We start from the raw sequence: 14,745 nt of genomic DNA on the forward strand, positions 1-14,745 counted from the left end.
CCATTTCTAGACGGAGACGTTCCTCTTGCGTTTGTTTACTCTGCTGCTCACTGTTACTTTCCCTATAAAGTAGTAGTAGTTCAGCTGTTGGCCAAAATTACCATTACTAATGGAAGAAAAGATTAATTTTGAATTTTGGTCTTCAATTTAATTAGAATGACAAAATCCATCATTTTTGTTTATGCTTTACCAAAACCAAAAAAAAAGTGTATACTTTGGATAACTCTTATCTAATATATATATATATATATATATATATATATATATATATATATATATATATATATATATATATAAACAATAACAACAAAACCCTATTCTCATATGCAATAAGATAAGGAGAGGTAGGATAGTAGGTTGCCCCCAACGCATAGTTGAGAGTAGTTTCCGTGGAAGACCTCCGACAGTCAGAAAATTAAAAATAAAGATAAAATGCAATGCATGTATAAATAAATAAATACATATTTGAACAGTCTTCATATGCGCTTCTGTAATGGGAAGTAATCCCTGCATAATAATCTCTGCATATAGACAAAAACGTAAGACCCGACTAAAATTAAAAAGAGAAAACATGAAGAGAATGATACACATAAGTCAACAATAGCAAGCTACGAGAACGAATAAAGTCAAATGGGTTAAAACCTAAACTAAGGCAACACTAATCCGCTACCCTAATTCTAACTAAGCCTTCATTAATTCCAATGACAAAAACGTATAAAAATTAGAAGTCATAAATATTACAACAAATGCATTAAAAGAAGACAGAAATGTTACACCCTATAGATGTGACCCGCACTAATCGACTACCCTGGTCTTAAGTATCCATACTTTCCTATCAGAGATCATGTCTCAGTAAGGGCTAAATCCTTCAAATCAGATCTCAAGCAGTCTTCCCACTTCCGCCTTGGTCGTCCTCTCCTTCTGGCACCGTCGACTGTAATCAACTCTACCCTCCTAACCGCATTCGACAGTTGTCACCTAAAGACATGCCCAAACCACCGTAATCTTCCCTCCCTCAATTTTTCGGATATATGCACCACCCCCAAAGACATCTTAATAGCAGAGTTTGGTGTCATGTCCCACAGAGTTCTACTAGTACTCATTGCTGATTATTATCAGCGTACTAGTGCGACAATTTTCAAAGTGAAAGCTTTATGAACAGACTGGTGTTTTTTTTTCTCTAAATAAAATAGGACAAGCATCCTCTTCCTCTGTCGTTGAATTCCTTAGATTCGGTTAATTTTGAGACTTCTGATTTTCTTGGTGGAAAAAGCAAATTAGACTGTCTTTTGCAGTCTGATTCCTCAAGATCTTCACATGCTGCCAGAGTCTCGAAACTGCCTCTACTTAGAGTTTCTCCAAAGGGCTCTGAGTCGGGTTGGTTGCTGACATCCCAATACCACATCATATGGCAAAGGTGCTGGAGGTGGCCTAAAGGTGTCAGGTACTTCTAAATGCAAATTAACCAGGAACCTTGCAGCCATTGCAGAGGCTGATCCTTCGTGAGGTGTTAAAGACTCATTCTCTCCCAAAGCTGGTGGATACTGTGGGAGGAATTTTAAAATTCAAAGATATGATAATAATAAAGATTATCAGAACTCTTATATCACAATAGTAGATAAATGAAGACCGCCTATACAAATTAGAAATTATTACGTAAATTTCTAGTAGACCTGTGGCCATTGAAAAGAAGCAGTACAAGCCTCAAAAGCTCCATTCTTCAAATGCATATGCAGTCAGTCTCATATGAATCTTTTATGGTATTTGATGAGGGAGTTCTCAAGTTAGGGGACCCTAACTCTCATACCAAATTTCAGATTTCCTTTTTCAGCTCTGTAAGCAAATTTTCCCTTCTTAGTAAACTAAAAGAATCAAATAAGTCGGCACAAATCCAGAACTATTTTTCACAAATTTATGCACGCCACGCACAACATCTATATTCAGATTGCACAATGACATGACAACATCAAACTTCTAGCTTTTAGAAAATCTTCAAGTCAGAAAAATTTCCCACCGTTAATCAGACCAAAAAGATCAGTGGCAGATCATGGGTTCTACAACCAGTTCAAGTAAAGGGGGAAGGGATGATAGAGATTTAAGAATAACAATTTTATTGAATAATTAATGACAAAAGAAAAACGTGAATTAGGGGCAATTCAAACTTCAAAATCATCTTCTTTCCTCCCTTTTCCATCTCTTTTTCCCATCTGTTATTAGGGATAATGTTAAGTGAGTACTTCCATATTCCAAAAGACAACTTCCACTCTTTACTATGAAGAAAGAAAAAATCATACAAGATAGTAGACAATAGAAATATTTATAAGACGAGCATATTACTAACATAGTAATACACAGGTGTCCCATGCAGAAGAGGTTTCCTGGAAGAACAACAGCAGCCTCCCATTTCCCACAGTTATCTCTGTCTTAAACCCCATGCAAATGGAGCTTGGTGCATTTTCCCTGTTATTTGGTTCAAAGCAAGGGGATAAAAAAGCCAACTTAAAAGATAGGACAAAACAGATAATGCACTAGTTCTGGAAGCATGAACAAGCCAAGAGCCTATATTGAATGATTTGAATTACCATGGTCAATTTTCTTTACGAAAAGAGCACAGCGGTAGAATACATTATCAAACAAATATCATACCTGCTTCATATGAATAGAATGTGTAAAAATTCTAAGAATTATAATTGGCATACATCATCTTGGGTTAGCCGGAGTTGGCAGCCTAACAAAAATAACTGTTGCATATATTACTAGCTTACAGCTTATAGCAGAGTAGTATGAATTAACAGGCTATCTATATATCGAGAAAGAAAACAAACAGCAATGAAATAATGCCGCATAAACAGAACATAAACCAAGAGGCTAAGTTGTCCAATGTGTTTTACAGTTGTACTGCCTTCGGAAGGAAATTGCCAGTGAAATTTTGGCAATTCATGCTAAATTCATCAGCTTATAAGCTGAAAACATGAAATGTAGCCTCTTAATGCCAGATGCCAAGCTTATCTAAAAATGGAACACAAAACAGACCCTAAAGAACTAAAATTGCAAACATCAATCACACACACACTATGAATTTCACGCCTTTTACATTTTAATATTATTATTATAACAACTCATAAGCTAAGTAGGACAACTTAAAGTTAAAAACCAACTCGCAGAAACAGTTCAGATTAAAAAAAAATGGGAAATTTAATCACTAATTATGTAGAAAAACAACAAACAATGAAATAACCATAAAAAACAAAGAGATTGAAGTCATATAAATTTCATTAAATCCTAATTTAAGAAGTCCAGGGAAAGAGGAAAGTGATATGTAACGGAGGGAAAACAAAAGAAGTAAATTATTTTTAACGAAAAATAAACGATTTCATCAGAGAAGAACGAAATGTAGCAAAGATTTAACCGTTGGATGCGGCGGCGGGGATGAGAATAGAGGCGGAGAATTCTAGCCTAAAATCCGAACTTTAGACGAGTGAAAGAAAGTGAGAAAGAGGATTCGCGGAATTTTTTATTCTAATTTGGATTTTTGTATCTTGTAGCTGTAATTTAGTTTCTTAAACAGTATCTTATCATTTATTTATTTAAAACTTCTTTTTTGTTGTAGGGCATGGAATAATCTCCGTACTATATAAAGCTCAAAATGGTATTAATATCATTGTCTGGTATCGACATCAGATTAAGGATATCGTTGTATTTGAGCAAGATACGTACGATCCAAATTATTGAAATTTGTCAATTTGATTCTTAAAAGTTTTTTTAAGGTTTCATTGATCTCTATGTTCCACACAGTGTGCAAAATGATCCACAAATGGATGTATAAAAATAAAATGTTTGACATATTTCTACAATTAGTGTTTTAAATTTGAACAAATCCAGTTTAACTCTATTATCCGAATGTGACATCACTTGTTCGACTAAATATTTGCGTGGAACGGAGGGTGTTACGTTTTTAGTTGCAGAGCTTGATCTTGTTTAATGTTATATCACATGTTCGACGTTGTCTGAGCAGGACAAAGCATATTACAGTCTTAGTTACAAATCCTGATCTTGTTTAATGGACACTTTGGGTGCATTCATTGAGGCATATAACATCCATGGGAATGTGACATTGCCTAATTGGGCAGCAGAAAAAAAATCATTCTCTTTGAACCAACAAACCCCAACATGCATGCTTAGTGAAGGCAAGAGTTGGAGAAATGATGACAGACCATTGTAATACAAAATTCCTGGTTGTGGATGGATGAAGATTGCAGGTTATTGTAATCTGTTTGCTCTAGTGATAGATCTTACCCCTAAAGCTTTAGATATATACACTATAATGCCTGGTCTAGTAAAGCGTGAATATAGGATTTTTAACCGCCAAAGATCTAAGCTTCAGGGATATGTATGAGTTGCAATGGAACCTTTTAAATTCCTAAAACTAGGTAAGAATTGCATGGTTGCATCATATTGTTATATTCTACTTCTGTTGCATTAACTTATTTCTTGTAATTCTAAATGTGCTTGTAGCCTGCTAGCCTTCTGTAGAAATTAGGAAGAAGAGTTTTATGGAACAGAGAATTGAACTGTTATTCTCTGTATTTTTCCCTTAGCAGTCGATTACATAGGTTTCAATCCTACTATCTTGGAGTCCTACTAGATAAGATCTATAGTACATATTAAATAATAAATAACTCTTTTTCTATTACAGACTAATTAGGACTCTAACTATTCTAACTATACACAGCTACAATCTTCACCTTCAACCAATTGAGCTCATAATGTCTATGAGACCATAGTCTTTGACAAACCAGAATAAGTTCATTGTCAAATGCATGGTGACTTTATCATCACAACTAGCTAGTGGTTGTAGGACTGGCTTCATCTTTCTAGGCCAAGTATTCACTGACTTGTAGCTCAAATCAGATCTGACATGATTAACTTTGAAGTTAACTGTTACAGCAATGAGTGCTAGTCTCACTATGGTATGATTTTGAACCATCTAGAAATGTGTTTTGTATGGCAGTTTTTGTCTCCAATTGAATGAATGCAACAGTCTACCTTATACAAATGCTTTTTTAACAATAGATAGGGATGGATAGGAGGAGGACTGACGGGGGCGGCCGCCTCATAAATTCTTGATTCCGTCCCGATAAGAAACCTGATACTAGTGTATTTATTGTATGTCCTCTACAGAGATGCTGATTAGCCAGTTTACTTGAAAGTTAGGCAAGATTCAACTAACTTGAGAACTCTGTCAATCTTCTCTCAAACTCTACCACAAATCATTGGTTTAAACCCTGCAAATCTTCATCCTAACCACAGAACATAATTGATTAACTTATAATCCAAGGGGAAATGCCTTACTCCTACAGTCCTACTGGAATTGAAGAACATCATTCCCTCTTCTTTTTTACGTGGTATGTAGATTTGATCAAGCTTTTCTGTTTGCAAGTCAGTGTGAATACTCAGACTTTAACTTCTGACATGGAAATTAAAGAAGTGTATTTGACTACCGGATATGCAAGTTCCATATATATACATGATTCGAACAAATAAGAGAATCTGTTGCTTAAATCTTTAAAAGGACATGCATCTTGATTTAAACCAGCCAGGCCCAGCAGTTTAATGCTCAATAGTTGGTTGAGAATGTTTGTTCTTGATGTTGATTGAATGATTCGGTTTATGCTGCCTCGTATTTGCGGACAACACGAAGAGGAAGGTCTTTGTCCATGTTATTGCGGTTAAAAGTTGTGGGTAAGATTGAGCTTGGAAACCTGCCAACCTCCATTTTTGTTCCGGGGTTGGTGTTTTCTATAGTAGTTAGAAGTGATTCGAGTCAAAAAAAAATTAATTATTCTAATTGACGAGTTATATTTTATAATCAAATTTGTTTTGAAATTTTTTTCAATCGAGTTGTTCGAGTTTCTGTTTAAATTTAATTGTAAATATTTATAATATTATGATACCATTTGATTCCAATTTAAATGGATTTCAATAACTATATACAATGAATATATTTTTCTTATTTTTTTCCAGATGTGATATATATGTATCATGCAAAATTGGAGGATTTAAACCTGAAAACTAGTTCACTAATTATTAAAAATTTAAGTTATTCGAGTTACTATTCGAGTTAAGTTTTTAAAACTACAACTTAAAATCAAATGAGTCGAAACTTTTTGAATTGAGTAAAAAAATAATTTTTCGAATCTAATTGAGTTTTGTTAACCCCTACTACTAATAGTTTTCAAGAATCGAATACTATTATTGTAGTTTACTAGTTAAAGTTTTTTGGATACACGGTTTTTTCATGTTTGTTCTAGGGGTAAACTACAAGTTTAGTACCCCAATTATCATTTTATTTTATTATGGTTATTCAACTATTTTTTGTTTTAAAATCATACTTAATATTACTTTTTGATTTCATTTTTGTCACCCGTTAAAAATTAACGATGATGTTGATGTGTCATCATAAGGTAATTTCACATCATTATTGAATTTTAAAAAAATTGACACGCTAGTAGTTTTGTTAATTTTTTAACAACAAATGACTAAAATGAAACCAACGTAATATTAAGTATGATTTTTAAAAATAATAGTTATATGATAAAAGCAAAACAAAAGTGATATTGAAGTACTAATTATGTAGTTTAACCTTATTTCTACAGTCCAATTTTTTTATTCGGACATTGACTTGTTCAAACCTTATGTTACGTCAGAGGTAGCCAAGTTTAAGTTTTAAAAATATTTTTATATTAATATTAATATATTTTATAATATATTTTTAATTTTTATTACTTATAAATATTATAAAATTAATTTAATTTAATGTCATCCTTTAAATATAATATTAAATGGTGAAATTTGCATTGATAAATTTTAAATAATAACGATAAAATGTTTTTCAAAATAATAAATTCAATTATGATGCCTAATATGTATTCTTTAAATGAATTACAATTTTTATTTGGCTTAACCGTATCTCTGGTTTTAATTTTTTTTCAAAAAAGTTAATAAACGAACTATTTTTTATTGAATGTGACACTAAAACTTAAGAAAATTTCTATAAGGTTCATTGACTAACGTTTTTCGTCATTAACCATAAGAATACTAATATGATAATTTATGGTGTTGATATAACGATTCATGATGACCAGTGACGTGAAAGATGATATGAAATAATTTTTTTGATCAAGTTTCAAGGCCAACTTGGTAAAAAAATACATTAAAATTACTTTTTTTAATTGAAGGTTAATTCAAATTTCATATTTTTCAAATGTTATATGTATATCATGTAGAATTGGGAGATTCAACTCAAACATGAAAATAAATCCATAAATTACTAAAAAATTAAGTTATTTAAGCTATTATTCGAGTTAAGTTTAAAAATTACAACTTAAAATCAATTGGAATCAAATTTTTAAATATCAAATAAAAAAAATTTTTAAATAGAATCGAGTTTTCAAGTTTTCAAGAATCCTACTACTATTCTTGCAGTTTACTAGTTAAAGTCCTTTTTTATACAATTAAGGTTTTTTCATGTTTGTATCTAGGGTAAACTACAAGTTTAGTGCCTCAGTTATCGTTTTTATTTTATTTTTGATCATTTAATTATTTTTTATTTTAAAATCATATTTGATATTACGTTTTGATTTCATTTTAGTGTTAAAAATAATGGTGATATTGATGTATCATTATAAGGTAATACCACGTCATTATTGATTTTTTTTATATATAAAAATGATATGTTGGTAGTTTTGTTAATTTTTTAATGACAAGTGACCAAAATGAAACAAAAACGTAATATTAAGTATGATTTTGGAAAAAATAATAGTTGTATAATAAAATTAAAACAAAAGTGATAGATGAAGTACTAATTGTAGTTTAACCTTATTTCAACAATCCAACTTTTTTATCGGACATTGACTTGAACAAACCATATGTTACGTCAGAGAGCAGCCAAGTTTAAGGTGGCGTTTGGTTGGATGAAATCCCTTGGAATTGGGGGAATTGGAATCCAATTCACCACTTTTTCATGTTTGGTTCAAGTTTTCCAAGGGAATTAGAATCCCTCATGGCTTCAACTTTCCATTAAATGAGGGAAAGTGAATTCAATCCAAGAATGGATGGAATTCAATTCCCTTGTTGGAGGGAATTGAAATTTGACCATACTACCCTCATCAATCTTTTGGTAATTTATTCCTATATTGAATAAAAATATTTTTTTTATTATTTCGGGTCGGGTTTCTAATTCATATATTCGGGTCGGGTCGGGTGAAACTTTATTTTAGTCGGGTCGGGTTGGTTTTTTTAAGTGTGATATTCGGGTCGGGTCGAGTTCGGGTTTAGGGTGAAAAATACCAGACCCGAAAATATATATAATTTTACCTTATATATTTAGGAATAATTACAATAATACCCCTATATATATATATATTTTCAATTAAGTCACTATTTTTATTGAATAAAAATAATTTTTTTATTATTAAGGGTCGGGTCGGATTTCTAATTCATATATTCGAGTCGAGTTTTTTTAAGTGTGATATTCAGGTCAGGTTCGGGTTTAGGGTGAAAAAAACGGGACCGACCCAAAAAAATATATAATTTTACCTTATATATTTAGGAATAATTACAATAATACCCCTCTATATATAATTTTTTTAAATTAAGTAAATGTTTTTATTGAATAAAAATATTTTTTATTATTTTGTGTCGTGTCGGGTCGGGTTTCTAATTCATATATTGAATAAAAATAGTTTTTGGTATATTTTTTGGTAACTAATTAACATACTCCAATTGGAATGTATCGAAATATTGCTCTATCTTTTGGTAACTTATTAACATATTTTGATTCCGATGATTTTAACTTATGATGTTTATTAGCATGATTTTTATAATTTATTGAAATGAATAATTAATCAATAAAATGAAATTTTAATATTTTTTATTTTTTATAATATATTACTATATGTAAATTGTAAAACAAACTCAAATAAAGCAAAAAAATAAGAAGCCAATTCTGTCATTTTATATTACTGAAATCAAATTCATCTGACATGTCTGCGAACTAAACAAAAATGGAATTGGATTCCAATTCTATTTCCTGCCAACCAAACAGAATATGGAATTAGATTCCAATTCCTGACAGATTCAATTCCTTCACAGATTCCAATTCCCTCATAAACATTCCAGCGAACCAAACGCCACTTAAGTATTAAAAATATTTTTATATTAATATTAATATATTTTTATAATATATTTTTATTTTTATCACTTTTAAATATTATAAAACAATTAATTTAAATATAATATCATCTTTAAATAAATATTAAGTGGAGAAATTTGCATTGATAAATTATAAATAATAATGATAAAATATTTTTTAAATAATAAATTCGATTATGATGTTTAATGTGTATTTTTTAAATTGTATTACTTTTAAATATTATAAAACAATTAATTTAAATATAATATCATCTTAGCTATGCTTTTGCTCCTCGAATTAACCTACCTGTATATGTGTTTTGAAGGCTTTGTTTCAGTTATGTATTTGTGTTTGTTGCTGGTCATCATCCATGACTTATTTCTTTGCTGCATTGCTATTTCCCATCATGTTATCAGAATTATATTTAACTTTTGAAACATTTGAATACCGAAAACTGTTTCTGGTAGTTAATTTGGCAGGTTATGTACTCATTCCTAGATCGGCTCATTAACTTGGGGCTTCCTAGGACTAGGGATTTCCAAGGTTTAAACCCTAATAGATTTTATGGACATGGAAACTACAGTATTGGAATTCGTGAACAGAGTGTGTTCCCTGAGATCAGGTTTGATGCACTTGATAAACCCAGAGGAATGGACATTTGCATCGCTACAACGGCCAAGTCTGATAAGGAAGGCCTGAAGCTATTGGTCCTAATGGGTATGCCTTTTAGAGAAGGTGGTGGTGGTGCTGCTGTGCAGCCCAACAACGCAAGAAGAAGCTCAAGTCTCACCACTTTGATAAGAAGGGTGGCAAGGGTGCACGGAAATGAGAGCTTTCTCCTGCTAAAGGGCAAAAGGAACTTTGAACCATTTTGTTTTTAATTTCATGGCATCATTTTATGAAGAAATTCCATAAAGATTGATGTTAAATTCAGGCAATTTGGTTGTATTACATTATTGCATAGGTAGTTCCAGACGGGGATTTGATTCTGTGGTCTTAACCTCTTAATGCAATGTAAAAGGGTTTATTCTAAAATTTTAGCCTTGTCTCTTGTGTTCATATTATTTCATTTTTAAATCTTCATGACCTAAGCCGAAATAAAGAGACCAAGAGCCCAAGCGCTGGATCCATTGCTTAACGCTATTGATTCTGATTTTTCATTTTCTGGAATTTAGACAATTTATTTGTGTGGTCATAGTTCATTGAGGACAAAGATATTTAAAAGAAACTGTGGGAGGACCAATGGCGCTCTTTCAGCTCTAAAATGGCGGTCAGTCTTTTCTTTGCTTCCTCCTTTCCCGCGTCAACTTACCGCGTCAGTTCATCGTTTTCCAGCGAAACGAAAGCCGCAACATTTATAGAATTAGATGCAGCGGAGAAAATTCCAAGAGCAATTTACCCACCACACATGAATCTGCAAGAGAGAATGTTCTTCTCAAGGTAGCCTGGTATGGTTCCGAGCTTCTGGGGGTTGCCGATTCTTATCTCCGACCGCCCTCTAAGGTTGAAGAAGCTGCCCAGAAAAATCTTGAGCTTGGCCTAGATGGACCAGGAGCTATTGATCGTACTGCAGTCGTTCAAACCATCAAAGATGACTTCGAAATGTTTTATTTTGTCACTGGTACATGAAAATCAAAGCTCAGTAAATCCGCTCGAAATCTTTCTTCTGCTCTCTCTCTTTTTTATTTACCCGAACATAGAAGTTGGTCTACAATTTGATGTTCTTTTCTTCATCAATTATCCAGAAAGGAGGGAAGTTACAACACCTTTTCTGTTGAAATCAGGGCAACTTACACTCGATGCATTCGAAGAGAATCCTTCAAAGGGCTTAGACGTTTCAAAAGGAATTGCACAAACTTTGGATCTCTTATTGAAAAGTCAAATATGAAACTAATGAAGTGGGAGGACTTTGAGGTCAGTGTGCTATAGCTTGCTTCATTACTTTTTATCATCTTCAATGCGATATAACAATGAACAACTTTTCTTTATGTTGTCTTACATGGAAGTGCAGGACAAAGGAGTGGGACACTGGAAATTTAGTTGCGTAATGTCATTTCCTTGGAGGCTTATTCTTTCTGGTATTTAATTGGTACTTTCGGTCTTTTTTATTTTCCCAACATCAGCTTACATCTTTGTAAAAGGTCAATGACCATGAAGGCATTGCATCAATATGAATCCACGAGTGTGCTTAACGTCTCGATATTTTGCAGCTACTGGATACACAGAGTATTTTTTTGATGAACAATATGGAAAAGTTTGCAGGTAAACAGGTAAGGAGGAGAAATGGGAAGCTCTTCTGTTTCTGTTCTCTGGTTACCTTACTATAACTATCTTTTCTTTATGGAATCTTCCCAAAATGGCGTTGTTGAAGCAACTTTTGAGACCGACTCGAGCATTCTGGCTTAAGGAAAAAACAGCTAAAGATTGTGTAAGAAAACCTCTTAGCTTACCCTCCTTACAGATCGAAACACTAGGTTATCACCATAATCAAGCCAGTTTGCCTCGTTTCTATGTACAAGGAAAAGGAAGTTAGGATTGTTAGCTAGTATCGTTATGCATGTTTGTTGTAGCTGATGTGATCATGTAAGTTACCCATAAGCAAGCCTGAGGCTAAACCATAATGAAGAAACTGATTCTTCTCTTGGAACAGTTGTGACTGAATTTCTTCCTATAGCAGGCACATTCATGTATGTATACGTGTGTGTATATACAAATGATACTATATGTGCTCCCATACATGGAAGCTGTTTACGTACGCGCTTCTCTTCTTTATTCTTTTCACCACTGTCTATCGCCGTAACTTTACTCAGATGCAGACTATTGAATTAGAGTTTTCATGCCTTCATTTTTCTCAGGAAGAATACATGTCGATGATGAATACAGATCCTTGGGGTAGTCTGCTTATCGCACCATTCACATCCTCCCGTTGTCAAAAGATCGGCCTCGAGCAACCGATGAAAAATAACAGGAAGGGGAAGACTGATATGAAAGACAAACGTCTCATCTAAACTGGGTTGGAATTAGTATATTTCATTTCTTGATCGGTATCGAGTCAAATTGCATCATGTATCATGTTTCACTACTTCAGGAACTAATGATGCAGATTTAATGTTTCCAGAGTAAGATGGAATGTTGTACAAATAGCCTTATCCCAAAACTAAAGTAGACAAATCATGTTGTGACTATCCAACATAATGTAATGTATGTTTGCTGGTCTACTCAGTCCTTATGATAGTAATGAAACTCGAATTTGACAGGTTTCGATCCGACATAATTTCATTAGGTTAGATTTTTTTTTAAAATCCATGTCTAGGTTGAATTGTGTTTTTTTGAAGGATAAATTCGAGAAGTTTGACTTTTGGTAAAAATACTTTATGTTTAGAGATATTTATAATAATAACTCATTCTATATTATGTTTTCAATTTGATTTCTATTTTCACATAAAATTAAATTCTTTTTTACAAAATATATTTATCTTGGATTGAGTTGGGTCAAGTTTGAGTTTTATCTCAAATGGTGGGTCGGATCCTAAATCTGATTCAAGTCAGATTTCAAGTAAAAAGTGTATATTTTTCGAGTTGATAGATGCCTATCCCTGTCTACACTTCATGTAAAACTTTTAGTTTCACAAATTTTAAATATAATTGAATAAATGAAAATAGACAAGTAAGATTATCTTATTATTTTTCATAAGTACCTATTTATTTTGTACTGTTAATCTCAATCGTCTATTTTTACTCTTTTAATGATTTTAAAAAATATAAAACTAAGACGTTTATATGGTGTAAAGTAAAAGGATTTTATCTTATATATATATATATATATATACTTGTAAAAAAATTCAATTTTAGCCATATTTTCACTCATCAAACGATTTTAAATTTATGTAAAACTAAAAAGTTTTATATTGTGAAAGTGAATCCAAACTTATATATATATAACACGTTCAATAAAACATATGTTTTATAAGACATATTTTTATTATATCATATGTGACACATGCTAAAATATTCAAGGTATAATGTTTTCTTGATAAATTATTTGTATTATATCTAAATAAGAAGTAAGATGTTAAAAAAACAACGAGCGTACAAATTCTTTTTTAACTTCAATTAAAAGAATTTCAGTCTATACAAAGATTAAGAATACAAAAATCCAATCATTTTTATGTTCACAGAATAAATATAAGAATGGAAATTCTTGTATCAAAGGCTTTTTTCCCGAAAAATTCTATACCCTATAATTTTTCCTGTTAGGTATCTTTCAGATTATTTTTTTGATCTAACACCTTTGTAATAAGGCGTCTCCTCTGCAGTACGTTTTACACTAATATGACACTACGTGGGGTAAGGCGCGCCCCTGCAGCGCGCTTTACGCTGACATAGACACACGTGTCTAAAGCGACCCCTAGGGCGCGCCTTACGTCACGTAGGGCTATAGTGCGAGTCAGGGGTCGCGCTTATCAATTATCACGTGCTCAATTATTAAACATGCATAATGCAAGGCGCGGTCCCTTCACCGCTCCTTGCATTATTTACCCGGACATCTCGGCTTTAAAGCATCCTCTCTCGGCTATAAATAGTCATCTCCCTGTAAACTCTCTCACAATTCTCTCTCCACCGATAAATTAATACAACAATCATTTCAACCAGTAAATAACACCCGACAGTCCTCTTATATTTAATTTAGAAGTTCGTTCGATCTTTCATTATAAGATAATTTTGTTATAATATTTTTTTATTATACTTATTGTTTATTATGATTATTTGAAAAAATATTATAGTAATTGTTTTCAATTAATTTCTGTGTCAGTTCAAGGGGAAAACAGGAGCATACGTCGAAATATTTTTGCGGTGCAGGTAATAATATAAAATTATATTATTTAAATTATTTACGTTTATGTGTAAAAATTTTATTGTATTATATTTTCGTTCATATATTATTTATTTAATCAGTTTGTTTCAGTTTTTTTTTTTGCAAATATAATATTATCGCACTTTTAAACTCTAAGAATGACGCGACTTTTAGCTATTGTTTATTATGATGGAGAAATTCGAGAAGATGAAATCAACGTTGTTTTTTTTATCAAATGAGCGTGTTAAAATATCATTCAAGAGAAACATAACTCTTGAGGAGCTGATAACAAAGATTTCGAGGAAGGTTCATATTGGAAGTAGTAGAAGAATGTCGTCGTTGCAGTACATATTTTCAATATCATTGTTGTCATTAACTTATAAAACGTTCGAACTATCGAACAATGATGATGTTGAAATGATGGTTGATTCTCAAAGTAATTATTTAGACGCTGATATTGAGATGTATGAAAGTTTGTTCAAGTGTGTGCTGTTCGGGGTCAGTCATTAAGCTCCCACTATGGGCTGGCTGAACAAGTTGATCAAGTTGACAACCCGACTACAGTAATGTGTAATGATTTTGACACCATAATGGGAAATCCGCATCATGGTACCGTCATATCAACTTCAATGGGGAGACATTCATCCGCAACTCCTTACGATATGTACCGAGGTGGGTTCACGAACAAACATCGCGT

The 14,745-nt window shown here is 32.3% G+C and overlaps 2 protein-coding genes and 1 pseudogene across 2 annotated transcripts; 2 read left to right on the forward strand and 1 right to left on the reverse strand.

Moving 5' to 3' along the window:
- Positions 1-1,152: 1,152 nt before the first annotated feature.
- Positions 1,153-2,882, reverse strand: LOC120120136 (annotated as a pseudogene).
- A 6,779-nt stretch (positions 2,883-9,661) lies between these two features.
- LOC120119799 (50S ribosomal protein L5, chloroplastic-like) lies at positions 9,662-10,166 on the forward strand. Its single transcript, XM_039139609.1, has one exon. The coding sequence runs from the start codon at positions 9,676-9,678 to the stop codon at positions 10,072-10,074; it is 399 nt and encodes a 132-aa protein (XP_038995540.1). The 5' UTR covers positions 9,662-9,675; the 3' UTR covers positions 10,075-10,166.
- A 291-nt stretch (positions 10,167-10,457) lies between these two features.
- On the forward strand, positions 10,458-12,449 carry LOC120120137. Its single transcript, XM_039139850.1, has 7 exons — positions 10,458-10,463; positions 10,529-10,797; positions 10,939-11,107; positions 11,205-11,271; positions 11,404-11,458; positions 11,525-11,621; positions 12,049-12,449. Exons 1-7 carry the CDS (start codon positions 10,458-10,460, stop codon positions 12,199-12,201), a joined length of 816 nt encoding a protein of 271 aa, XP_038995781.1. The 3' UTR covers positions 12,202-12,449.
- Positions 12,450-14,745: the final 2,296 nt, after the last annotated feature.

Source organism: Hibiscus syriacus, unplaced genomic scaffold, assembly GCF_006381635.1.
Source record: "Hibiscus syriacus cultivar Baekdansim isolate YM2019G1 unplaced genomic scaffold, ASM638163v2 tig00110332_pilon, whole genome shotgun sequence".
Lineage (NCBI taxonomy): Eukaryota > Viridiplantae > Streptophyta > Magnoliopsida > Malvales > Malvaceae > Hibiscus > Hibiscus syriacus.

Excerpts from the sequence above, each read along its gene's own strand:
- LOC120120137 (XM_039139850.1), top strand. Across the intron at positions 11,108-11,204 it reads TGAAGTGGGAGGACTTTGAG|GACAAAGGAGTGGGACACTG; the intron begins GTCAGTGTGCTA and ends ATGGAAGTGCAG. Across the intron at positions 11,459-11,524 it reads TATGGAAAAGTTTGCAGGTA|CTTTTCTTTATGGAATCTTC; the intron begins AACAGGTAAGGA and ends TACTATAACTAT.
- LOC120119799 (XM_039139609.1), top strand. The coding sequence starts at position 9,676 with ATGTACTCATTCCTAGATCGGCTCATTAACTTGGGGCTTCCTAGGACT.